The sequence below is a fragment of the Ambystoma mexicanum genome, chromosome 1p, assembly GCF_040938575.1.
Source record: "Ambystoma mexicanum isolate Mex_15411 chromosome 1p, UKY_AmexF1_1, whole genome shotgun sequence".
Classification (NCBI taxonomy): domain Eukaryota; kingdom Metazoa; phylum Chordata; class Amphibia; order Caudata; family Ambystomatidae; genus Ambystoma; species Ambystoma mexicanum.
In genome coordinates, this window is record NC_090921.1 from 1,222,125,288 (window position 1) to 1,222,152,390 (window position 27,103).

At 51.2% G+C, this 27,103-nt stretch overlaps 1 protein-coding gene across 1 annotated transcript in view; it reads right to left on the reverse strand.

The window, feature by feature from the left end:
- LOC138537220 (trypsin-like) overlaps positions 1 to 27,103 on the reverse strand; it is a 154,501-nt gene that overhangs the window by 70,514 nt on the left and 56,884 nt on the right. Inside the window, exon 5 of the mRNA XM_069641441.1 lies at positions 17,920 to 18,173. Within this exon, the coding sequence (XP_069497542.1) occupies positions 17,920 to 18,173 (254 nt within the window). The remainder of the gene's footprint in view (positions 1 to 17,919; positions 18,174 to 27,103) is intronic.

Here is a 27,103-nt window from a genome sequence, read left to right on the forward strand (position 1 = left end):
CAGGGCCCTCCCCCTGGAACAGACTTCCGGCCTGACTTGAACTTGAGGGGAATCATCTCCAGTTCTGGAAGCACCTCAAGACCTTCCTCTTTGCTTCTGCTTACTGTCTGCCTCTCCCTTGCAGAATTCTCCACTGGAACTGCACAGGAGCTGCAACTGGGCCACTCTCACTGACCTCGGTCCCTGGCCCAGCCACTCTCCACTTGCACTGCCTCCCTGGCAGCCCCTGCACTGCAGTACTGTCTCTCTATCCCTACAGCCCTCCCTTCCCAGCACTTTTCTGCACTTACCTTTGTAGTTGCCACCAGGTGACCTATGTATTGTTTTTTTGGGCTACCTCCCCTGTACTGGACTCCTCCCCACCCTTCCCCTTGCACTTTTCCCATTCCCCCTACCCCTGCACTTGCACGATCCCAATGACACCTGGCCTAGTAGTACGGTTCTCTGTGTTCCCTTGTTCCCCCCTCCCTGCCTCATTGCGCCTTGGAATACTTGTGTATGGCCCATATCATGTCATATGTCATATGTGTGCCTTTTAGTCATACAGGATAGCTTGTATTTAAGTAGCTAGGGATGCAGACGATGTGGCACTTCCATGGCAACTTTCTGAGGGTGGTAGGGTTGTGACAGTTAACTGTCTCATTGCCATCATCGATTGTCACCTGGTATGTGCCAGGTCTGTGTGCACTCCGCAGGGGTGGGAGTTTAGGTGAAAAATGTGGCCACAAGCTGGGTCCGGGCTTCCTCTCCACGTGCCCTGTCCCCTCCCATGGGCAGCGCCTGTGCCTGTGGTTGGGGATGTGGGGGCACCACCATGTCCACCGGGACGCCCTGCCGTGTTGCAACATTGTGCAGGACACATGCTGCCACAATGATCCTGCACACTACTGGTGGTGCATAGAGTGGTTGCCCACCAGAGCGGTCAAGGGAGCGGAAACGTGACTTGAGTACTCCGAATGTGCGCTCCACTATGCCCCTGGTTGCAATATGGGCGGCGTTGTATCTTACCTGGGGTGGTGTGGTGGGGTTCCGGATTGGCGTCATCATGTGGTTGCTCAGAGGGTAGGCACTGTCCCCTGGGGAGGTGATAATAGTTGGGATTATTAGGGTTTGGATATTTGTCTGTGTGTGACTTGCATGCATGTGCAAGGGCATTTGTACTGACCTAGGAGCCATGTGTCGCCATGCTGCCCAGCTTCCAGGGCCCGGCTCAGGGCGGACCTTCTGTATATGAAACTGTCATGGGTGGAGCCAGGGTAGTTTGCATAAACAGAGGTGATGATTCCCTTTGCATCACATACCACCTGTACATTGATGGAATGCCAGTGCTTGCGGTTTCGGTAGATGTGCTCAATGGCCCTAGGTGGACGTAGGGCCACATGGGTGCAATCTATGGCACCGAGCAATTTGGGGAAGTGTGCCACCCTGAAAAAATCCAGTACAATGGCCTGCCTTTCTGCGGGTGTTCTGGGCATGTATATGTGCCTGCGGACTGAGGGGCGTGCTGTCATGATTGCCAGTACCTGGTGTAGGCAGCGTGACTGTGTGGCCTGTGAGACCCCCCCCACTATGGCAGTGGTCCGCTGAAATGACCCAGTGGCCAAAAAATGCAGGACATTGAGCAGCTTCTCCAAGGGGCTCAATGCTTGGGAGCAAAGGGTGGGGGATGTGAGGTCATCTTCCCACTCCCTGACCAGGTCTAGGATGATATGGGGTGGAAACCTATACCTGCCATAGACCTGGTCGTCAGGCATCCTGAAAAGGCTTGTCCGTGGTGCGAAAATGCTTGCCCTGGCTATTCTCCTCCTCCTGCGGTGTCCCACGATCAGTGCAGCGACAAATGGGGCATTCATCGTAGCTGTATATACGCGTTTATTGTTTGTGCGCACTTTTATGCTGTGGCAGACGCGTTGACGCCTGTGTACGTCTTTTGCCGTGCGCGGGTTTCCCGTATTCGGATACGGTCCGAGTGTCATCACGTGTGATCGGAGGGGAGTGAGCGTACACGCAACTGGCCTGGGTACGTGTGTTTCGGGGTGCGCGGGAAGTTCCACAGACGATTAGCCTGGGTATGTGTGTTCCGGGGTGCCGGGAACTTTCACACGCGATTGGTGGAAATCCACGTGTGTTCTGTCATCACGTGCAATGAGGGAAACACCTGCGCGCGTCACGTCACAGACGCGCTCACGCGCTAAGGGCCTTTGGTCCAATGAAATCACATATGCGTGCTGCCGTGCATACGCGCTAAGGGCCTTTCCTCGTATTACACGCGGACAAGCAGTTTTCCACGTGCGCTTACGCGCATGGGCCCTTTCCTCGTATTACACGCGGACGTGCAGTTTTTCACGCACGCTGAAATGCCCAGGCATGTCTGTGCGCGTCACGTCACAGGGGCGATTGCGCTTGAGGGGCCTTCTGTCCAATGAAAATGTGTATGCGTGCAGACGCACTTACGCGCTAAGGGCCTTTCCTCGAATTACACGCTGACGTGCAGATTTTTCACGTGCCAAATCACTCCGTATCAAGCTGGCCACGCGTAAGCAAACGGAAGACCACGCTCCTGCCCAGAAGGCCGAACTACTGCCCCCCAGGCCCCCGAGCACGCTCCCACCTGCCATCTGCTGCTGCCTGACTGCCTGCTGCCCACGTGCACTGCCATTTGCTGCCTGCACATCAGCCAGGGGTGCTGTTGCTGTGACCACTCCTGCTGGAACCGAAGACTCCCGACTGGGATTCCATCGCTCCACAGCCCAACCCCAGGACCCAGTTGCCCACCGACTCCTGCCTCTGGGGTTGTCATGTCGGGGCAAACACCATCTGTGACCACTGACAACCCCCGGCCAGAGAGGCAGAGGGGCACCAGCTTCAGTGCCACCGAAGTTGGTGTCCTGGTGGAGCAAGTCCTGGGGCAGTATGATGCCCTCTTCAGAAGTTCCCGCGCCGACAAGGAAGGACAGACTCGGATCTGGACTGACATCGTGACTGCCATCAACGCGGAGGGGGTGGCAGTCCGCGACTTACAACATGTCAGGAAGCGCTGGGAGGACTTCAGGTCCAGGACCCTGAACAAGGCCCGGCGCCTCTTGAAGGCAGCAGATGCCAAGGGGCGCCGGGGCCACTTGTCGGAAGAACAGATGAGGGTCCTGGAACGCATATCCCAGGCGCTCCACGTCCAGGTCCTTGAGAAGCAGACCCGTCTGGAGTCGAGCGGTGAGTGTACATGCATCCTGATTGTGAGCAGTGCGTGTGTTGATTATTCAGTAGTGTGCAGGTTGCACATCTGTTTGTATGGGGTCGAGTATGGGTGGGGGTGTACAGGGCCGTGGGGCTGACACATGCGAGGGCTGTAATGTGTGAGACATGGATGGTGCTTGTGTGTGTAGGCTTGCATGCCATATGCAGTTGTGTGGGCACACATGTTTGGATGAATGTGTATGTAAGTAGACATGTCCGTGATGTCACGCATGTATGTTGTTTTCGGCTGCATGTATCAGCACTGTGTACATGTGCATGTGTGTGTAATTGACAAGGGTGCAACAGTGATGCAACATGGATGCATGTGACAGCGGTATGTGGAAGCCTGATTGGCAGATGTGACATGGATGCCGTCTGAACAGTGCGACACTTGGCAGAGGTGTAGACATGCATGCAAGTGTGGTGGTGTGTGTACATGTGTGGTGCACTTCCTGTGTTGCATGTGATGTCTGGCTCACCTTTGGCTGCTCATCTGTTGTATGTGTATGGATGGTGGTGGCAGTTGTGATATGGCTGTGGTATGGCTCATGTGTGCGAGTTGTAATGACATGTGTGTTGGGGATTGTGATGACATGTCTGAGGTTTGCCAATGCCACTCATGTACAACTGTCATGTGTGTATGTGTCCATTGTACAATCCCTGATGCCTGTGTTTTGTTTCTCCCTGTCTGCAGCGTCAACTGATGAAGAGGGCGGAGAAGGTGCTGTGGAGCACAGCGGCGGGGATCCGACCGCCAGCCGGAGACACAAGGCCCGGCTCCCCTCCCAGGTTGTCATCTCGTCGGGGAGTGAGGAGTCCGGTGCCGCGTCCCAGACCGCAGCAGCCGAGGGGAGGTCCAAGAGGCGGAGGTTGGAGTTGGACTCCTCGGCAGCAGAAGGGGCAGCTGGGACCCCACAGGGCCCAACAGGGGAAGATGGCACGGAGTCATCCAGGTTGGTGGGGGGTTTGGTGGAGGAGGAGGCTGTGCAAGCACCAGAGACGGGGTCTGGAGGTGGGGATCCCACTGGTGCTAGTGGTGCAGTGCAGGACCAGGGACAGGAGGCAGCACAGGCCGCCGTGGAGGTGCCTGTGTGCAATCCTGTCCCCGATCCTGTCCCTGCATCATCTTGCACCAGCAGGGATGCCTACGTCCAGGCCCGTTTTCAGGCAGGGGATGAGCTCACGTCAACTGGCCTTCCTCTGCCTGCGGACGTGGCTATCCAGGTCCGGGTTGAACCTGTCCTGGCTGGTGTGGCGTTGCGTCAACGGGCCATGCCAGGTGACCTGCAGTCTTTTCATGAAGAGACTGCGAGTCATCTCGAATGGCTCGTTGACCACGTCAGCCTGCTGGGACAGGTCACCCAGGCCGGATTCCTCCGTCTGATGGGGCTTGCTCCGACCCCCTCCTCAACTGGACCCCCTACACGCCAGTCGTCCTCTGTGCCATCTTCCCACCCATCAGTCACCTGGGTGCCCTGTGGAGCTGCCTCTGACGGTGCGGCCAGGCTGGTGGAGGAGGCATCCCTGCCACAGTCGGGAGTCGGACGTCCAGCAGGGGTGGCCACATCAACAACTGCACCCCAGCCGGCAGAGGATGTGCAGGCAGCAGGAGGCAGTGCACGGGCAAAGGCACAGCAGCAGCAGCAACATGGTGGGAGCCATGAAGGCTTGGGCCTTCGATATCGGAGGGGCAGGCATCGGCCGGAGGGCAGGTGGACCCAGGACGGGGTGTGTATTCTGTGTGGCAGTGGTTGGGCCAGCAGATAGGTGCGGAGCGGCGGCGGGCGGAAGAGGCACGGCTCACAATGGTCAGGGCGGAGAGGGCCCTGAGGCGGGCCGAGTGCCTCGAGGCAATCCGCAGGGGGTTGGAGGAGGAGACAGCGTCGTCCCTGCGGACCCTCGGGGCCATGGAACAGGACCGCCTCCGGGACATCGAACAGGAGTTCGATGATGCTCTGGCCCAGAACACCACGGAGTGAGCCGCTGGACTTGCAGGCCAACTTTGTATATAGTTATATAGTTAGTGTTAGGTTTCCTTTATTTTTTTTTTATTTGGTTGCTATTGGACAATGCGCCACGTTTTTGTATGTAGTTCAGTTTTTAGTTAGTTGTCATAGTTAGGTTTCATTTGGTTGGGCTCATGGACCGGGGATTATCTTGTAAATAGTTCTTCAATTGATTTTTCTTTTTTATGGATTTTTTTCATCGCCATGGAACAATGGTTTTTGTTTATCATTTACCCTTGGATTTCTTTTCTGACTGTGACTTTGGACACCATTTATTTTGATTGTGCTGTGTGTTTTTGATTTTTTTCATGGACATTCATCTTCTTTTGTTTGTTTTGCTTTGTGGTTTTTCTCATTTCATTTCCATTCAAGTTGATTTTAAATACATTTATATTTTCATCCTTCAATGTCTCGTATCATCGCATTGCTTTCATGCATGTCATGTTGGGTGTTTTAACATTCACTTGCAGCCATTGTGTGTGACAGACATGTGTTCATTTGCATTATTTACATTGGGTGTGTAACATGTAATTGCCTTTGATATGTGGGTGGATGTGATAGTTGGTTGGGCCTTTTGGCAGGGGAGGATGGCCATTACGGACATGATTGGGGATTGGTGGGACTCAGGTGCAGGGGGGCATGGATGGGACATGGGCGAGGGCCTGGTGGAGGGTGCCCCTGCACTGCTGGGGGGTGGGGGTGGTGGGGAACATGAGTTGGACATGAGTGGGGGCCTGCTGGCAGGTGCCCCACAGTGCTGGGGGGTGGGGGTGGTGGGGAACATGAGTCGGACATGGGTGGGGGCCTGCTGGCAGGTGCCCCACAGTGCTAGGGGGTGGGGTGGTGGGAGACATGGATGGGGGCCTGGTGGAGGCTGCCCCTGCACTGCTGGGGGGTAGGGGTGGTGGGAGACATGGGTGGGGGCCAGGTGGTGGGTGCCCCTGCACTGCTGGGGGGTGGGGGTGGTGGGAGACATGGTTGGGGGCCTGGTGGAGGCTGCCCCTGCACTGCTGGGGGGTGGGGGTGGTGGGAGACATGGGTGGGGGCCTGGTGGAGGCTGCTCCTGGTGGCTGGGGGGTGGGGGTGATGGGAGACATGAGTGGGGGCATGTTGGAGGCTGCCCCTGCACTGCTGGGGGTGGGGGTGATGGGAGACATGTGTGGGGGCCTGGTGGAGGCTGCCCCTGGTGGCTGGGGGCTGGGGGTGGTGGGAAACATGGGTGGGGCCTGCTGGCAGGTGCCCCACAGTTCTGGGGGGTGGGGGTGATCGGAGACATGAGTGGGGGCCAGGTGGAGGCTGCCCCTGGTGACTGGGGGGTGGGGGTGGTGGGAGACATGGGTGGGGCCTGCTGGCAGGTGCCCCACAGTGCTGGGTGGTGGGGGTGATGGGAGACATGGGTGGGGGCCTGCTGGCAGGTGCCCCACAGTGCTGGGGGGGTGGGGGTGCAGGGGTACATGAGTTGGACATGGGTGGGGGCCTGCTGGCAGGTGCCCCACAGTGCTGGGGGGTGGGGGTGGTGGGGAACATGAGTTGGACATGGGTGGGGGCCTGCTGGCAGGTGCCCCACAGTGCTGGGGGGTGGGGGTGGTGGGAGACATGGGTGGGGGCCTGGTGGAGGCTGCCCCTGGTGGCTGGGGGGTTGGGGTGATGGGAGACATGAGTGGGGGCATGTTGGAGGCTGCCCCTGCACTGCTGGGGATGGGGGTGATGGGAGACATGGGTGGGGGCCTGGTGGAGGCTGCCCCTCGTGGCTGGTGGGTGGGGGTGGTGGGAGACATGGGTGGGGCCTGCTGGCAGGTGCCCCACAGTGCTGGGGGGTGGGGGTGATGGGAGACATGAGTGGGGGCCTGGTGGAGGCTGCCCCTGGTGGCTGGGGGGTGAGGGTGGTGGGAGACATGGGTGGGGCCTGCTGGCAGGTGCCCCACAGTGCTCGGTGGTGGGGGTGATGGGAGACATGGGTAGGGGCCTGCTGGCAGGTGCCCCACAGTGCTGGGGGGTGGGGGTGCAGGGGTACATGAGTTGGAGATGGGTGGGGGCCTGCTGGCAGGTGCCCCACAGTGCTGGGGGGTGGGGGTGGTGGGGAACATGAGTTGGACATGGGTGGGGGCCTGCTGGCAGGTGCCCCACAGTGCTGGGGGGTGGGGGTGGTGGGAGACATGGGTGGGGGCCTGGTGGAGGCTGCCCCAGCACTGCTGGGGGGTGGGGGTGGTGGGAGACATGGGTGGGGGCCTGGTGGTGGGTGCCCCTGCACTGCTGGGGGGTGGGGGTGGTGGGAGACATGGGTGGGGGCCTGGTGGAGGCTGCCCCTGCACTGCTGGGGGGTGGGGGTGGTGGGAGACATGGGCGGGGGCCTGGTGGAGGCTGCCCCTGGTGGCTGGGGAGTAGGGGTGGTGGGAGACATGGGTGGGGGCCTGGTTTAGGCTGCCCCTGGTGGCTGGGGGGTGGGGGTGATGGGAGACATGAGTGGGGGCATGTTGGAGGCTGCCCCTGGTGGCTGGGGGTGGTGGGAGACATGGGTGGGGCCTGCTGGCAGGTGCCCCACAGTGCTGGGTGGTGGGGGTTATAGGAGACATGGGTGGGGGCCTGCTGGCAGGTGCCCCACAGTACTGGGGGGTGGGGGTGCAGGGGTACATGAGTTGGACATGGGTGGGGGCCTGCTGGCAGGTGCCCCACAGTGCTGGGGGGTGGGGGTGGTGGGGAACATGAGTTGGACATGGGTGGGGGCCTGCTGGCAGGTGCCTCACAGTGCTGGGGGGTGGGGGTGGTGGGAGACATGGGTGCGGGCCTGGTGGAGGCTGCCCCTGCACTGCTGGGGGGTAGGAGTGGTGGGAGACATGGGTGGGGGCCTGGTGGTGGGTGCCCCTGCACTGCTGGGGGGTGGGGGTGGTGGGAGACATGGGTGGGGGCCTGGTGGAGGCTGCCCCTGCACTGCTGGGGGGTGGGGGTGGTGGGAGACATGGGTGGGGGCCTGGTGGAGGCTGCCCCTGGTGGCTGGGGGTGGGGGTGGTGGAAAACATGGGTGGGGGCCTGGTGGAGGCTGCCTCTGGTGGCTGGGGGGTGGGGGTGATGGGAGACATGAGTGGGGGCATGTTGGAGGCTGCCCCTGCACTGCTGGGGGTGGGGGTGATGGGAGACATGAGTTGGACATGAGTGGGGGCCTGGTGGAGGCTGCCCCTGGTGGCTGGGGGGTGGGGGTGGTGGGAGACATGGGTGGGGCCTGCTGGCAGGTGCCCCACAGTGCTGGGGGGTGGGGGTGGTGGGAGATATGGGTGGGGGCCTGGTGGAGGGTGCCCCTGCACTGCTGGGGGGTGGGGGTTGTGGGAGACATGGGTGGGGGCCTGGTGGAGGCTGCCCCTGGTGGCTGGGGGGTGGGGGTGGTGGGGAACATGAGTTGGACATGGGTGGGGGCCTGCTGGCAGGTGCCCCACAGTGCTGGGGGGTGGGGGTGCAGGGGTACATGAGTTGGACATGAGTGGGGGCCTGCTGGCAGGTGCCCCACAGTGCTGGGGGGTGGGGGTGGTGGGGATCATGAGTTGGACATGGGTGGGGGCCTGCTGGCAGGTGCCCCACAGTGCTGGGGGGTGGGGGTGGTGGGAGACATGGGTGGGGGCCTGGTGGAGGCTGCCCCTGCACTGCTGGGGGGTGGGGGTGGTGGGAGACATGGGTGGGGGCCTGGTGGTGGGTGCCCCTGCACTGCTGGGGGGTGGGGGTGGTGGGAGACATGGGTGGGGGCCTGGTGGAGGCTGCCCCTGCACTGCTGGGGGGTGGGGGTGGTGGGAGACATGGGTGGGGGCCTGGTGGAGGCTGCCCCTGGTGGCTGGGGGGTGGGGGTGATGGGAGACATGAGTGGGCGCATGTTGGAGGCTGTCCCTGCACTGCTGGGGGTGGGGGTGATGGGAGACATGAGTTGGACATGAGTGGGGGCCTGGTGGAGGCTGCCCCTGCACTGCTGGGGGGTGGGGGTGGTGGGAGACATGGGTGGGGGCCTGGTGGAGGCTGCCCCTGCTGGCTGGGGGGTGGGGGTGGTGGGAGACATGGTTGGGGGCCTGCTGGCCGGTGCCCCACAGTGCTGGGGGGTGGGGGTGGTGGGGAACATGAGTTGGACATGGGTGGGGGCCTGCTGGCAGGTGCCCCACAGTGCTGGGGGTGGGAGTGGTGGGAGACATGGGTGGGGGCCTGGTGGAGCCTGCCCCTGCACTGCTGGGGGGTGGGGGTGGTGGGAGACATGGGTGGGGGCCTGGTGGTGGGTGCCCCTGCACTGCTGGGGGGTGGGGGTGGTGGAAGACATGGGTGGGGGCCTGGTGGAGGCTGCCCCTGCACTGCTGGGGTGTGGGGGTGGTGGGCGACATGGATGGGGGCCTGGTGGAGGCTGCCCCTGGTGGCTGGGGGGTGGGGGTGATGGGAGACATGAGTGGGGGCATGTTGGAGGCTGCCCCTGCACTGCTGGGGGTGGGGGTGATGGGAGACATGAGTTGGACATGAGTGGGGGCCTGGTGGAGGCTGCCCCTGCACTGCTGGGGGGTGGGGGTGGTGGGAGACATGGGTGGGGCCTGCTGGCAGGTGCCCCACAGTGCTGGGTGGTGGGGGTGATGGGAGACATGGGTGGGGGCCTGGTGGAGGGTGCCCCTGGTGGCTGGGGGTGCAGAGGGACATGCGTTGGTGGGCAGTAGTGCAAGTTGACATGTGGGTTGGCTGGTGGGCATGGCCATGGTGGATGGGGTGCCTGCATGACATGTGCTGGGTAGGCCCCTGTGGTGTGAGCCACCTGCAGGGGCCGTGGAGGGTGTAGAGGGAACACCTGGGAGGACCCACACGTGCAATTCACGTGTGCTGCTCCCCGCGCACCCCTGTCATACACGTACCCTGATGATATTGCGTGTGGAACTTCCCGCGCACCCCTGTAATACACGTACCCTGATGGAATTGCGTGTGGAACTTCCCGCGCACCCCTGGAATACACGTACCCCGCTCAAGCACGTGTGTAACTACCCGCGCACCCCCGATATACACGTACCCCGCTCAATCGCGTGTGTAACTACCCGCGCACCCCCGATATACACGTACCCCGCTCAATCGCGTGTGTAACTTCCCGCCCACCCCCGAAATACACATACCCCGCTCAATCGCGTGTGTAACTTCCCATGCACCCCCGAAATACACGTACCCCGCTCAATCGCGTGTGTGACTTCCCGCGCACCCCCGAAATACACGTAGCCCGCTCAATTGCATGTGTAACTATCCGTGCACCCCCGATATGCACGTACCCCGCTCAATCGCGTGTGTAACTTCCCGCACACCCCCAAAATACATGTACCCCGCTCAATCGCGTGTGTAACTACCCGCGCACCCCCGATATACACGTACCCCGCTCAATCGCGTGTGTAACTTCCCGCCCACCCCCGAAATACACATACCCCACTCAATCGCGTGTGTAACTTCCCATGCACCCCCGAAATACACGTACCCCGCTAAATCGCGTGTGTGACTTCCCGCGCACCCCCGAAATACACGTAGCCCGCTCAATTGCATGTGTAACTATCCGTGCACCCCCGATATGCACGTACCCCGCTCAATCGCGTGTGTAACTTCCCGCGCACCCCCAAAATACATGTACCCCGCTCAATCGCGTGTGTCACTTCCCGCGCGCCCCCGAAATACACGTACCCCGCTCGATCGCGTGTGTTGCTTCCCGCGCACCCCCGCAATACACGTGCCCCGCTCGCACAGGCCCGATCGCGTGAGTAACTTCACGCGAACCCCTGAAATACACGTAGCCCGCTCCCCCAGGCCCGATCGCGTGTGAAACTTCAAGCGAACCCCTGATATACACGTAGCCCGCTCCCCCAGGCCCGATCGCGTGAGAAACTTCACGCGAACCCCTGAAATACACGTAACCCCCTCCACCAGGCCCGATCGCATGTAAAACTTCACGCGAACCCCTGATATACACGTAGCCCGCTCCCCCAGGTCCGATCGCGTGAGAAACTTCACGCGAACCCCTGAAATACACGTAACCCGCTCCCCCAGGCCCGATCGCGTGGAAAACTTCACGCGAACCCCTGATATACACGTAGCCCGCTCCCCCAGGCCCGATCGCATGAGAAACTTCACGCGAACCCCTGAAATACATGTAGCCAGCTCCCCCAGGCCCGATCGCGTGAAAAAGTTCACGCGAACCCCTGAAATACACGTAGCCCGCTCGCACAGGCCCAATTGCTGTATGTTGCCACTTTTGTAATGCGCAGGGACGCTACCGCCTGCCTTCGTGTGGCGGACGTGTTTTGGCTTGTGCGTGTCTTTGGCTGTGCGTGGCTTTGCCCTATTCGATTCCATGAATATGTGTGGTTCGAGTGCGTGTGGGCGTTCCGTCTGCTTCCCTGCAGTACACCCCCAGTTACGCCCTTATTTTCGCGCGTTGTTCCCCATTCCGCGCGTTACGCCCCGTGTCCCGCCCACTTTCTGGTGTGTGCGCCGAGGTTGTGCGCTTTCACTGTGCGCGTCGCGCACACCTTTCGGGATGTTGCAGTGACTTGTGCGCCATGCACGGGTTTGGCGTACATCCCGGGGTGTGCACGCGCAGGGACTTCCATGAATCGCACGCGTGCGCCTGTTTTTTTCCGCTTGCGCCTGCTTGCGCGTAGATTTTCGGCGCACGTTTGTTCCATGAATCGGCCCCTTAGAGTTACAGTGCTTAAATCATGAAGAGCAGCGTTTTAAATTTAGGATGCATAATCAGGTTGCTGTTTATGTTTACGGTGGAACATTAGATGTTTAGCACAGAATATTTTCTTACATGATGTAGTTTATGATTCAGGTGGGATAAATAATGTATGTATGAATGTAGTTCTTGCTCACTAGCGGAACGGCACCTGATCACCACCGTTCCTGTCTAGTGTTGTTCTACATCCATAAATTATTCAATTTGTTTTAAAGCGTATGAGTTTGTGCAGAGTGCATGTGGAATTGAGTGCATGTTTTACTGTTGGTGTGCATCATTCAATAGATACATGCATGGAGTAATTCCATAGGGTGCATAAAGTGCATTTAAGTTAATTGTGATAGGTGTGCACTTTTGTTATGTGGTGTGCAAATTGTTATAGTTGAGGCTCACATACTGGCCATGAACTCTGTACAGCAGTTTATTAACTTAATTTATATGGACCATATTGCATTTAGTGTGTTTGGCCCAAGAATGTGGCCAGTGCCGAAAATGTCTGTGCCATGAAGTTTTTTGTCCTGTCCTTTGTCCATTTGCCTTCCCCCAGGTCGAGAGATTCAGGTATTCCTTATTTGGGCATGCAGCCTTGCGCGAAAATCTTATCTTTCGCAGGCTCCTTCATGTCACGTGGGCTGGTGCCCAGGAAGAGGGTTGGGACTGTCTGGTCCCAATCCACACTACTAGTGCCAGTATGTCTGGTAGGCCTGAATGACTGGAACCACTGTGGGCCATGATTGGCCCACCCCTGGCGTGCATGCAAGAGAGCAGATCTTCCATTGGCCATCCCAGATTTGAGTGCAAAACGAATCTTGGATAAGAGAAGGTGCTCTGCATTCATTCCATGTCGTTCACCTAAAGTTCTCACTGAAGTACAGAAAGATCCAGGTATCATAAAATGAAAGAGCACACCTGTGGAACCGCCAGGTCTGACTCTGCTGTTGTCCCGTTGGACCCCTGCTTTTATATCGGACCAAGAAGGCCTGCAAGCGCGCTTTGACACTTTGGAGTAGTGGCACCAACTACTCTCTGCACCTCCGGCTTACCATCAGAAAGAGCCTCTTCGGATGTGTTCCTGGGCCATCCAGCAAACTGACCGCCTCAAACCTAGGGTGTCGTATAGGTGAGACTCGAGACTTTGGGAATCGCTTACTTGTGGTCCTGGGCCCTCTCCCACCAAGCTCCTCTTGGTCACGATTTATGAGAGCACACCGTGCTGTCCCGCTGTGGTGACTGTCACTGTAAGTGCCTGTAGACCTGGCCCCCATGCCCTGAAACAGGCTGCATTGGAACTGTCTTCCTTTCTTCTTCGAGGGCAGAGAAAAGTCTACTGTCCTGCCATGGACGATTGTCCCATCCCACAGCCGCTGAGTGCCAGAGCGACCTGTAACTGCAGGGGTTAAACCTACAAGTGACTAGACTGGCAAAGTTTGGCCTGGACTGTGTCGAGGGTCGGTGAGTACTTGCATCACTTACCGGTGACCCCCCTGGCACATCCACTTGTTTTTACACATGAGAATACCTGAAAAGATACTCACCTTAGCTGGGCTAGCCAGCACTCCCCAGCTATTCCAGAACTCTGAAAGTCACTCTTCCTGCAGCTGTAGACCCTGCTCGAATATTAGGGCTTCATTCTTCATCACCTCACCCCCTTCCTGAACTGCTACAGCTCCTTGAAGAGTAACCGCTTTTGCTCTTATGCACCACTGCACGTTGCTAATGCACTCCTGTACTTTGAGCATGAGGCTCCCCACTTCATAGGGCTGCACTGCATAAGCTAGGGATCGATTAGAAGAACTGCCTAACATGATAATTGTGTTTTACTCACCTCTTCTGTTGCAGGTTGTGGTTGTGTTCTCCCCCTTTGTCGGCATTATTCTAAATGCATTTTGTACATATGTTGCATAGTGAAAAGCATGTGTGGTAACTGTTTTATTATTACTGTGGTTTATTGGTGTTTAGTTATAAAGACCTATAATACATTTATTTTTGATATACACTTGTCTACGAGTATTCTGTGGCGTTTTACTGGTTGTGATCATTGTGGGATTCCGATCACTTTCTCCCCCTTCTGAAACACTGCCTCTCCCCATACCTAAAACTCCCAACTGTCCCATCCTCTCGACTTATCGTAACTACAAAAACATTGACAGGAACCATCTCATACAATGCCTTGCTGAGGTGGATAAAAACCAAGCCGAGAATGACACCTGCGAAACTACGCTAGCAAACGTACTCAGTCATCTCGAAAAACTTAGGGACCAAGTATCCCCCCTCCAAACCAAGTCAGCTAGATCCACCCAAAAAAAAAAAACAACAATGGTTCTCCAAAGAACTAGCAGAACAAAAAAGGGACAAACGAAACAGAGAAAATGGTTGGCTAAAAGAACCCTCATCACCCAATAAAGCTCTCTGGAAGGAAAGCGAAATAAAATATAAACATATGATAACCGAGGCTAAGAAATATTTCTATAACAAACAGATCTCTACAGCCACTAATTCCACTAGCAAACTGTTCAATATCCTTAAATCTATAGAAAAACCTAAAGCCATCACCCCTCCATTTCTACCCTCACAAGAAGAATGCGATAGTACTCAGATCGCCTTCTTCAACAAAATTGCCAAAGCCAGAGACACTATCATAAACTCATTGACCAACAAACAAACGACAGTCAAGCTGCCAGCCGAGACCATAACACCAGGTATTGAAACTTTTAACTTCACAGAGATCAATAACAGTGAAATGATCAAGGTACTGGCGACAATGAAACCCACGACATGTGCAGAAAACATCATCCCGCCCAAAATAATATTGGACAACACAGACATATTCACCCCCACCTTGACAAAGATCATAAATGCCTCTTTCAGAGATCAGAAAGTTCCCGATGCCATCAAAAAGGTTACAGTAACCCCGCTGGTAAAAAAAAAAACAATCTAGACCAACGGGACCCGAATAACCTTAGACCCATAACTAACTGCAATTTCATCCTCAAAATCATGAATAAGATCGCCGCCATGCAACTTCAGACACATGTGGAGGAATCAAACTGCCTCCACCCACAACAGTCCGGTTTCCACCCTGCCCACAGTACCGAGACAGCTATGTTAGATCTTCAGACCAAAATGCTCGGTATTATTGACAAGGGTAAGACAGGCCTTCTCATCCTACTTGATCTCAGCGCCGCATTCGACCTCCTTAACCAAAACTTACTCCAGAATGCTCTAAAAAAGTCCACCAACTGCTCTGATGAAGCCATCAGCTGGATAATGTCATTTTTAAAAAAAACAGAATATCCAGGGTGCACTGGGGGGACAAGTTCTCCTTGGAAAAAGAAATCCTTTGTGGAGTTTCTTTAGGGGCCAGCATGTCACCACTGCTGTTTAATCTCTACTTGAGGTACCTACATATCCTTTCAGATCAAAGATAAACCCATATCGGTCTTGGGCAAGGTTAAAACCCTCGGTATGCTGCTGGAAGCATCCTTGGGGGCTGATGCCCAAGCACAATGCATAAAAAAAACTGTGCCTACCATCTACGACTGATAAAAGCAATCAGACCATTTATATCAGAGGACAACTGCACGACCATAGCAAGAGCCACCATCCTGTTGCTCCTCGACTATGGCAACGCCTTAGTCCTGGGTGCTTCCAAGCAGTGCCTACAAAGCTACCAAGTTGTACAGAACAACACTGTAAGAATTATCAAGCACAAATCCAGAACAGAGCATATCAGCAACTCCAGAAGGGAGCTTCACTGGTTGAAAATTGAAGATAGGGTGCACTTTAAGACCTTAACCATTGTGCATAGATGCATTCACGGAAAGGCACCAACGTATCTAAAAGTGAGGATCAAACCTTACGTCCCAAATAGAACACTGAGATTGTCGCAACTCGGCAAAATTGCCATAGCCCCACACAAACTTAAAAGCAGCCTAGGCAGAGCCTTTCCGACCCTAGCTGCCAGTCTCTGGAACAACCTCCCAGACCACCTAAGAATGGAACCCAACTACACTCGCTTTCGCAAAATGGTAAAAACCCACATATTCAAATAATCTGCCACCCTTCAAACTCCCATGTTAGAGTAATTTCTTGTGTTCGTCCCGTCCTATCCGTCCCACTACCTGTTTGTTCTGTCTTTTCGTGTTCTTGTTTCGGCGACCCGAGGCTCGCGAGCTACCGGCGCAATATAAATATTAAAATAAATAAATAAATAAATAAAACTTAGGGCCTCCTCATGAGTTGGGCGCTAACCCTGGCGGTATACCCGCTGGGGCTATTAGCCCTACAGCCAAACACCCCGGCGCTATTAGCGCCGGATCACGGGTTTGGTGGAACGGTAAGTCACTATTCCCCATTGGGCCCATTTGCAAATTTCCCATTCCCATTGGGCCCAATGGGGAATTTTCGCGCTATTAGCACCAGCTGTAATAACGCCACAAATCAGCAAAATCGCGGTGGCTCAGAGCTGGGGGCAAATTCACCAGGCCCATGATCTGGCGGACCCTTGAATGCAGCGGTAATAGTGCTACCGCCACATTTAAGGGTTACCACCAGACTCGTGATGAGGCTCTTAGTCTTGACCGCCTGCCAAGCTACTGTAGATTGGTCTGCTTCATCCAGAAGGTTCCCCTGTTGCACTAAACTAGGATGGCCTTCTTAACTTCTGCCCACCAGGTCAGAGTTTAGAAATTCATCTTAACAGTATTGTATGTAATAGAAAAATGAAAGCCTGAAACATGATGCAGGTTAGCTTTATAAAGCAGAGTGTTCTTGAAAGCCAAACGTGGGGGTGAGGAGAGTAAGGATGAGAGGGCCAGTGAGTCATGAATATATGGCCAGGATGTTGCAAGAGAGGTTGCAAACCTGAAGACTGGAGGAGTTATTTTCTCTGGTTCTGGCCCTGAGCTGATTTTCAGGGCACACGTGGAGGATACATGTAAAAAAAAAAGTTTGCTCACTCAATAATTTGGTGCCTACAATTTCACCCCAGGTTGCCATGTTTCCAGTGCAGACGCTTACCCAAAAGACCACATAAAAGTGTCATCAAAGCACATGTCTCCTGTTTGGATTTTGTTTTCCTAGGAATATTTCGTTATACATTGTTGGATTTAAAAGGTGGGCACCTTTTATACTTTGCCAGCATAGTTATTGGAAATTCTCCTCTCAGGTTATTTTTCCAGAGTTCATTACTTTTTTTTTTTAAAGGCAAATGCTCATGTGTCTTGCTTGTGTTCTTTCTTCTAAAGGGAAAGATAAACTGAACTAAATGTGTATATTTCACTTTAAGATATGTTCACTTACTGCGTATCTATTAATGTGTGGCAGCTTTTGATTTTTGCTATGGAGGTAGAGATTTCCACACTAAGTGACGCAGGGGAGATGTACCCATCCCCATGTTGAAACAACACATTTTTCAGCACATTTTGCAGCACGAATAGAAAAGAGCCAAATGATTTACAGGAAGGTCTAAACATATATCTCGACAAAGGTCACCTAACCTGCTGAGTTCTCTGCAGTATTCTGCTATCTGATCCCCTCTGACACCTGCAAAGGTTGTCCATTAATGAGGCACCTTTCCAAGCAGCACTTGCTAATTTCGCAAGACACATGCTAACACGTGACCAAGCCTGAACCCCTCAGGAGAGGAGAAAGAAACCCTGCCACAACCAGGGATTTAGACGAACATGGCAAGGAGAACGGGTCACCCACACCCTTTACCCCCATGTACTCGGCACCTATGGGTGGGGCATATGGTGGTAGGCGTGGTCTAATTTGTGAGTGGGGGCCATCGGGAGGTGTCGCAGGGGGGCCCCCACATTTTACGTTACGCCACTGGAAGTGCCATCAAAGTCACCATTGGTAAATATATCACAGAGAGAAAGAGATATAGATCGAAAGAGAGGCAACATCAAATGGGGCATATGATTGTTATTGCATGTTTCCACCAATCATGTTTCTTACCTGCAGGGCTGGTAAGACTCCCCCATCCTGACACAAGGCAATTACTTCCCACTGGTGGGCAACTGGTAGCCAGTGGAATTGTCTGCACATTTGCATTAATGACAGCAGGTGTGGCAAGTTTTACCAGCATGATGTCATTATCATAGGAAACCGAATTAAAGGCAGGGTGTGGGCACATCTGCTCAGCATATGTGTACTGCTCGGTCTCTTCATACATCTTGAGGTCATGGTCTCCTAGAACAATCTGCAGGCCCCTGGAGGAAGACAAAATATGTATCTTCAACACAAATAACACATTGTATGCCTAAAATGTATAATTTCCTAAAAATGCATACCAGAGCAGCTGTCTCCAGAAGCAGTGCCTCATTTCTTGATCTATAGAGCAGGGACAATATCTTTTAAAGGGAAGCCTAAGAGAGAGTGCTAAAATATATGACTACCCAAGTGGATTCGAGCAACCAATCAGATTGCGTATATATTGCATGTTTTACTGGCTGGTTTAAGCATGCATTCCAAGCGAAATGTTACCTGTTCGCACCCTCGGTTCAGCTCACTGCCTTACTCCTACTCCCCGCTCTCCAACATTAAATACCATCATAAAATGTAAACAAAAGTTCACATGCCTTCCCCCCCAATGATGCTGCACGTACCCCCTGCAGTTTATACTCCCAGGGTTCACGTCACTCTGTTCCGTTAAACCACCATGAAAGAGAAAGAAAGCCCCAGTACCATTACCATGGCAGCCATCTTGCTTTTAGATGTTTATAGAAAAGAAGAGGTGACTGACAACACATGGCCCATTTTTTCCACGAGTGTGTATCTTAGAATTCCAGCTGTTACCCGAGGGTGCCAATGTTGAGTTCTCATTGCCTGGCAGAATCAGCCAGTATAAGCACTTTACCTTCCATAATGACCCTTTTTTTATATAATTTATCAGTTTTATAGGTTAAAGCATGGCCCCAGCTCGAAAGCATTGGCGCACTGTACTGAGTGTGGGTACACAGTGTTTTGGCTGCAGTCTTTTAAGTGTTGCTCCGTACTGTGAGTTGTGGTTTGTGTGACAGTCTGTGCTTCCTTTATGATTAGTCCTTAGACAGGTGTTGTTGAAAAAGACATGTTTTGAGACATTTGTGAAATTGGAAAATTGTGGGGGCATTCTGATCCGATACTGGGATCAAGCTCCAGAGGATGGGTGCATAACCAGAGAAGGATTTTTTGTCTCTTTGTGGAACTGCAGTATTTTGAGCTTGTTGATCAATTTTCTATGCATTGAGCATGTGCCAAATGAATGTGGAGCTTAGCTGCCAGGTAAACTGGTGTGCTACTCATGACTGATTTGGAGATGATACATGCAGTCTTGAAGAGTGTCCTGAGCGGGAGAGGAAGCCAATGAAGTACATATAGAACAGGGGTGATTCGGTCAAATTTCCAAACACCCCTGTGATAATTAAATATGCTGCAGCTTGGTCAACTTATTTTAGGGGTGCAAACTGAGTGGCTGAGAGTCCCAACAGAAGGGCCTTTCTCACATCAATGTGCAAGACCACCTAGGACTGCACTACAGTCCATATGTTCTGCTGTGCGAGGAACAGTTTGATTTTGCCAAGGGTGGCGATTTGTGCTTTCTTGAGTGTGTGTTTCTAGAAGGACAGGATTCTGTCAATGGTGAAGCCTAAGGATTTTGCAGAATCTGTGAGTTGCAGATCATATGCTTCTAAGTGCATAATATTGAGCCATTGTCGGACAGGACTGATGAGAACAAATTCGGTCCTGGAGAGTTTAAGTTTAAGGTAGGCAGTCAACATCCAGGATTGGATGATGGGGAGGTAATTGTGTAGATGGCAGATATCCTCATGTACAACTGAGTTTTGGCCATATATTGGGAAATGAATATATCGGGATCTTTGAGTAGTATGCCCAGAGAATCCAAGAAAAGATTAGAAAGGATCAGTGAGATGATGGAACCTTGGGTGACTCCGCAGGACAGTCGGCATCAGGTAGAGCACAACATTTTCATCTGGAGGTCCTGGTGCCTGCTGAGAGGCAGAAGGCGAACCAATTCAGGGGAGTGGCAGAGAATCCCACCCTGTCAGTGAGGAGGGAGAACAAGATGTTGTGGTTGACAGTGTTGAATGCACCCGAGAGATCAAGGAGGACGAGGAGCCATGAGTCACCTCTAACAATGATTTGAAGGGCATCCTCCATCACCTGGATGGTGGATGTCTCAATATTACACTTGGGGCAGAACACTGACTAATAGTCATTTAGGAGGTGTAGTTGTTTGATTCTGGTGAGTAGTTGTATAGCGACAACTTTATCCAGGATTTTGCCAATAAACTGGAGGTTCGTAATGGGCCAGTAGTTGGTCAGATTGTCTGGGTCCAGCATCATTTTTTTCAAAAGAGGACAAATGAAACCAGTCAGGAGGAGGGTGTCCAGGAAACACCCTTCTGTGAGGGAGACATTAATGATGACTAGGAGTGCATTGAGCGCTGGTCACATCTATTGTTTAATGATGGATGGCAGAATAATATCATCAGAGTAGGAGATAGTTTTGAGGCTAACACTTTCGACACACTTGGTTTTTCCATTTGGTTCCTACAGATATACCATTCAAAATTGATTATGTTTCATTTTCTTTTCAGCGACCATGGCTGATAATGACACTTTATGTTATTCTCAGGAGCAGATTACAGAAATCATCAATGGCCCCTCCCCAATTCAACCCTACCAGTAACAACCAGTTCATTCCCTCCCTTACATCTAGTAAGGAATAACTTAAACTTAAGAAAAGGTGCTTTTGCACTGAACTTCACAGGCATTTTCTACGTGAATATTTAAAAGCTAGTAATATACTGAATGGACTTGTCATCAGAAAGGAACCAGTTCTTTTCCTTGATGACAGTGAATATAAGACAAGCTTTAGCCACATTGCCACATAAAATAGCTGGGTTTTGATGGTTCTCACCGTCACAGTGGCTCAGCAGACTAATACAAAAATTAAAGGAACTTGACCTGGAATAGCACAAATTCTGTGATAATGTAGAGGAGGAGCCAAATGCCTCTATCGGAAGTCCTGCCTCTATTTTGCCTATTTGTTTGAAGCCAGAAATTGCAACATGCACGGCGCCAATAATGGTACCTATCCCACGAAGAATTCTCGAAACAAGGTATCCATTGAGAAAGCCCTATATGATGTACCAGCGGAGAAATTACAGTATCTTAAAGGAGGTTCCTGAAGAAGTGTGAAGCGGTGAAGGCAAGGGACTGGTGACGTCACATGAAGCAGAGGTGACACACCAAGAAGAGATGTCAAGGAAGGGAATACATAAACCTTATGGAATCTGATAACAAAGTAAATAATTAAGTAACATCTAATGTGGGCATGAAGTTTGGACGTGTGAAGAGCACTGAAGAAAATATGAAATCGCTTTATATCTGTACAGATGCTGAAACGCCAGTAGACTAAGTAATCATGAAGGCTAGCTATACGTAGTGAATAGACTACAAGCGGTGCTGCCAATATATATATATATATATATATATATATTTGTATAGAATCTGGATGTTCCACATTGTGTTTTAGCAAAATATGACGCCATGAACAGAAGGGCTGAAAGTGTGGCATAGAAGAAGAAAACAGCTGATGATGAAGGAAGACTCGAGAAAGGTTGTCTGGCCCAGTGTCAAGAGTTGGGGCAGCCAAGAAACTGGTTATCTATTTGAGAAGACACAATGAACATGAAATGCAATGTGAGCTCCTGTTGAGGTGTAATGGAAAAACACTGGGAATGCCAGGTTTTATTTGTTTAATAGTGTTAAATGTGAAGGAAAGAGCTCAAACACAGTCTCCTGTCACACGGTCTAGTTGAGAATTTACTTTGGGCAAGCTTCATCGAGACTGAAGATAAGACCATGCTCGCACTCCCTTCTATTCTCAGGTGCAGTGATACTTTGCAATGCCGAGTTCAAAGACAATTCGAATGGCAGACAGCAGGAGTGATGATGGGCTAAATCGGTGGGGAGACATGGTCAAGTCCAACCCATAAGCACCTGGGGTGCCAGCTTGCGTGCTGCTAGCGAGTGGAATATTCCAGAAGGGTATATGTGTGCCAACCAATCCATGTATAAAAGAACCCTATAGTTTGAAAGCCAATGAAACATTATGTATTTTATGACAGCTAGATTACTTGCACTAGGGGTGGGCATAACTGTCCACCTGACCTTAGAGATCCAATCACAATCCTAGATGTTCCCCGTAGACCAACCACAATCCAACTTAGGTTTTCCTATCATGCCACATAGTATGACGTCAACGATGTCAAGAATTTACCATATAACTGTGTTTTTTCATGTAAATCGTTGAGAGACTTGCGCGAATGTCCGTTGCTGTCCGTTGTGATCCCTGTTTTAGATAATTGTTAATAAAACAGCTAAAGATTTGGCAAATTCTTGAGTCAGTCTTATGATTGGTGTAAGAGTAAACTCTGCACCCTGTCAACGGTTGGGCTCACCTGAGCTTTGTCGTCAGAATCACAGAATGAGGAATCGGATTTAGGCAGCCTTTGCAGTCTTGTTCAAAGTTTCTTTTTTGGAGACGAGGTAGGGTCTGTTACGGTAGCTCGCCACAGTGGTCATGCTGGAAAACAGACAGTAGCCAAAATGGAAATCTCCCTGCCCAGCCCACGAGGGGAAAAAGCCAGTTGCATAAAAATAAAACCTGTTGTAGTTGGAAGTACAGCCGACTTCAAGATGTGTCTGTGTGTTTCTTTTTGTAGCAGTTGGAGCATTCCAATGAGGGTAAGGCGCAGAACAATGGAGTGTAACAGGAATATTCTGAGAATCTTCCAATGGTGGTTGGGAGCAGGCAGGTAAATTCATCAGGAGGTTGTGGTGCGCATAAAAGGCTGTTGTTTCCAAAACCGTGGAAAAGAAAATAACCGATGGCACAGAGGAAAGGAAAATCAAGGATAAAAGGAAAGCAGAACAGGAAAGGAGAAAAGAAAAGAAAAATAAGGAAACCCAGCCCACTAGTGTAAGTTCAAATACCCCAGGAATGAAAACCTGTAAGGCAAAGAGTACTCACCGAGCTGTGAAGGATATGAAATAAGCCCCAAGGTTGAAGCTATACTCTGTGACGGGTTTATACAGCCCGCAATATACCCAAAAAGGAACACCTTAAACGGTGTAGCAAGGAAGCCGACAGGAAGCTAACGGCAAAGGGATGCTGATAGCAATAGGAAAAACAAGAAAACGAGAGAGACCGAAAAGGACCCGGAAACAGAAGAAAGGAAGGCGAGGAACGATGAAGTAGAGAGGAAGCTGAAGACACAGTAATTAGAAAGCATGAAGCACAGTAAGGGAGTAGAATAGCAACGGATACGGATGCGGAAGTCAGCCAGAGCCAAGGAGAGCCGATACCAGTGCTAGCAGCGGAGCGAGGAACAGAAACAGTTGCAACGCGATGAGGGGGCGTGGCTACTCTAGTTATGAAGGATGGCTTGCGTAACAACTAGAACGGTGCACTTAAGCACCATGGTTATTAAATGAGTGTTTCCAGCGTGACCAAACTGTCCATCTGTTTCTCCTCATGACACATCCCCATTCATCTGATATAGCGCTACCTGGCTTAAAAGGCCTACGGGTTCAATAATATGGCCATTTCCAAAGTGAGAGAAATGATGAGGGAAATAAATCAACAACTAGATCTGTTTAAAATATCTACACTGAAGAAATAAAGCAGGAAACTAGAAAAGGACATTAGGGAATTCAAGACCGAGATTATCTTTCCATACCTGGCAGATAACTATCTGGAAATTCATAATTGGGAAAGGGGACATTTACCATAAAATAGACACAAAATTCACTGTTGTTGGGTTACGTTTTCTGACACCTAAAGTTTAGATTCACCTATAGAAGAACTCTTTGATTGTAGTGAGTAGCATTTACATACAGCCGAGGTGCACACCCTCCTTTTTTAAGGCAAGGGGATCCCAAAGACAGATTCTGGGATCGATACCATCCGCACCTTTATAACTTTTAGGCAATGTCGCTAGATGAGAAGACCATTCAGAAGGTAAATCCTACACTAGCATTGCCCATTTTTATTTAATTGGCACTGAACTTTCAGAAGACGAATATTCAGTACACTGCAAGGGACAGTCTTTTGTCCCCTAAAATCCAACAAATTGATTCCAGATAAAAATGGAATTAAGACAATTTTAGTGCTATTAGTGTGAAAACATATTTCCTAGATCACGAAGTACTAAGTGAACAAGAAGACACAGGCTTACGTCCAATGTCCACTTTCACTCGCTGTGAAAATCAAACTCCTAAGGATGTCTGATGAGAAGTGTATTCTCAGAGATCTTAAAGCTCTTCTGGCCAAAAGCAAGGGAATCAGACATAACCTTACCAATAGTGTAATATCAGCACTGAAGACTCCAGCTCTAACCCTCATCTTATATTCAAGCCAGCATGCAAAGGCAGAGGAATTAAATTATTTAACACCAGCAAGTATAAATAGATGTTATTAGATTGTGTTGATGATACTAACTACATTTAACTGAGAACAGATCCCACACAGGAGATAAAACAAATAATCTCAAAGACCACTCTATATGGCTACCAGAGGTAATGGATTTCTAAACATGAGTTTGAGTATTTGCACAATTCACAGAAGCACATTCTAGCATTCTGTGCCATTCCTAAAATGCATCAAAATCAACAAAAACCTCTGGGTAGACCAATTGTAGCAGGTTATGGTTCCATTCTGGAACCCATTTGCAAATTTAGTGATTGTTTTCTTAAACCTCTTAGCCAACTCACTGCCTCATTTCTTAAGGGCACAATGTCTGCCATTGAGATCTTAGAGGGTAATGCATTTGATCCTCAAACTGACCTGTTTGTCACAATGGACATTACATCTTTGTACACATGTATCCCTCAGCAGGAGGTCATAGAATGTATGCGAGATCACCTTACCCAGCACCAAATTCAAGACAGGGTACTCACAGATTTCATCATAGATTTCATAACAATAGACCTTTCTATTTAATGACCAATTCTTCCTACAGACCTGTGGCCCTGCCATGGGAGTGGCATTTTCACCCAGTCTGGCTGTCTTCTTTATGGCTAGGTTTGAAGATCAATTTGCATTCAGTTCAGATAATACCTTTTACACCAATGTAATCATTTGGAAGTGTTACATAGATTACTTTATCCTCATATGGCAAGGTACACATCAATGTCTTTTGGAATTCCACCAATGGGTAAATAAGAGGAGCTCCAACATCAAGTTCACTATCAAAAGTGATTCCAAGCAGATCAATGTCTTAGATCTGTGAAGGCATCATGAAGCATAACACAAACAACAGAGTCACTTTCTGTTAAAAAGGACTTTATTTTATATGTCAGGATGGAATAAGGCCTAACTTGCCCTATGGTTGAATTTCCCTACCTAAAGAAACTAAGGATAGTCTGTGTCAGTGAGTTCAACTTAAAACTCTGTATGTGTCCAAAACCAATACTTGCCCTCACAACTAAAGACATACAATGTGTAGGGATGTCAGCACCAAAAGAAACAGTAGTCAAAATAAAGGTCTGAGCTTCTTCCAGCTCGGTCTTTGGTCTTAGTTCAGTTTCCCCTTGCCAAAGTTCAAATAGTTCCACAAAGAAAACAGACTTAGGGTTCCTTCCCCAAATGCAACACAATTCCAGGAAATCTCAGGGTTCCCTTCCCCAAGTTCAACACAGTCTCCAGGAGATCTCAGCATTTCCTTCCCCAAGTTCAACGCAATTCCACACTATTCAAGTCTCTTGTTTTTCATCAATATTGTCAGCTTCACTTTGTACTTTGCACTTTAGTCGGGTCTGTGGCTCAGTGGACTAATGCATCCATTATGGGGCCTGTGTTTGACCTCATGGTCACAGGTTCAAATCCCAGCAGGTCCACTCAGCCTTCATCCTTCTGAGGTTGATAAAATGAGTACCATTAAGTTGGGAAACAATAAACATTGGTTATTAGCGCCAAGATGCGCCTTCGGGGGTGAATGTGCACTTTACAAATACACCTGTTATGTTGCACGCCTTTTGACTTGCATCAACCAAAAACTTCAGCACTTGTATCACACAGCCTTTGTCTTTGAGCTTTTCTTGGCTCATCCTCAAGTTAGGTTTCTCTGTCTAGGTGCAGCTGTCGGACCACACAGTCCACCCATTACAGGGTACGCAACCAATAACCCTTGACACTTTGTGATGCTCTTAGTTCTTGATTAACACTGGTTTTCTACCTAGCACCAATGTTAGCATGTAACATCTGTTGTGCTCTCTCTCTGGCAACTTTGGGACTTAATCACTGTTTGTATATTGGCAGTCTTTGGGCTTTGCCACAACATGCATTCACCTTGCCCCTCCGGATTCAACAACTTTTCTTTTTACAATTGCTTTTCATTCAGTTAATAAAAATTCATGGTAGCCTTCACTTTGTTTCTCAATGCTTTTAGCGAATTTCGCTCCTTTCAAAATAGCACATTATTCGTTTTCCACTTGGGCTACAATTTCACATGATTTCCATATCTTCTCTTTAGTTCTGTGCATTTTCCCCAATACTTGGCACCTTTTCCATGATTCATTATTCCTTCTTTTGGTTTCCAAACCCCCTTATTATGAGCATTTTGCTTTCTCACAAACATTAAATGGCTTATATTCGCCCCACATCACCCGAGTACCAGTATTCCCGTTTGCACACTCACTGGGGTTGCTCTGCTTTGTTGGGCATCCTTGTGCTGTTCTCCATTTTGCTCTCTACTCCTGCATAGGCATCAGGAGTTACAGCAAGAAGTGCTCGCTTTGGGAAAACTTCCAGGCATCACCCTGTGGCAGTCAGGAGTTCTCTCTGTTGCCCAGCTCCCGCTGAGAATATGTAACACAGGCAATTGCTGAGGTTTTGGTCATTTTGCTGCCTGCTCGCGTTGCGGCACCTCTCTCCTTCTTGGGGAACGCACAGAACCCTCTCTGCTGGTCCTGCTCCAGCCTGCTCCTCGCCCCACGTCTGCCACTTTCTATCCAGACAGGTTCCCCCTACTCTGCAGCTTGGGCCTGCTTTTAATCACCTGTAGCCTCCCAATAGGTTGCAGGTGTGAGTAGTTTGCCTGACCCTCAGTGCACCACTTATATGTACATG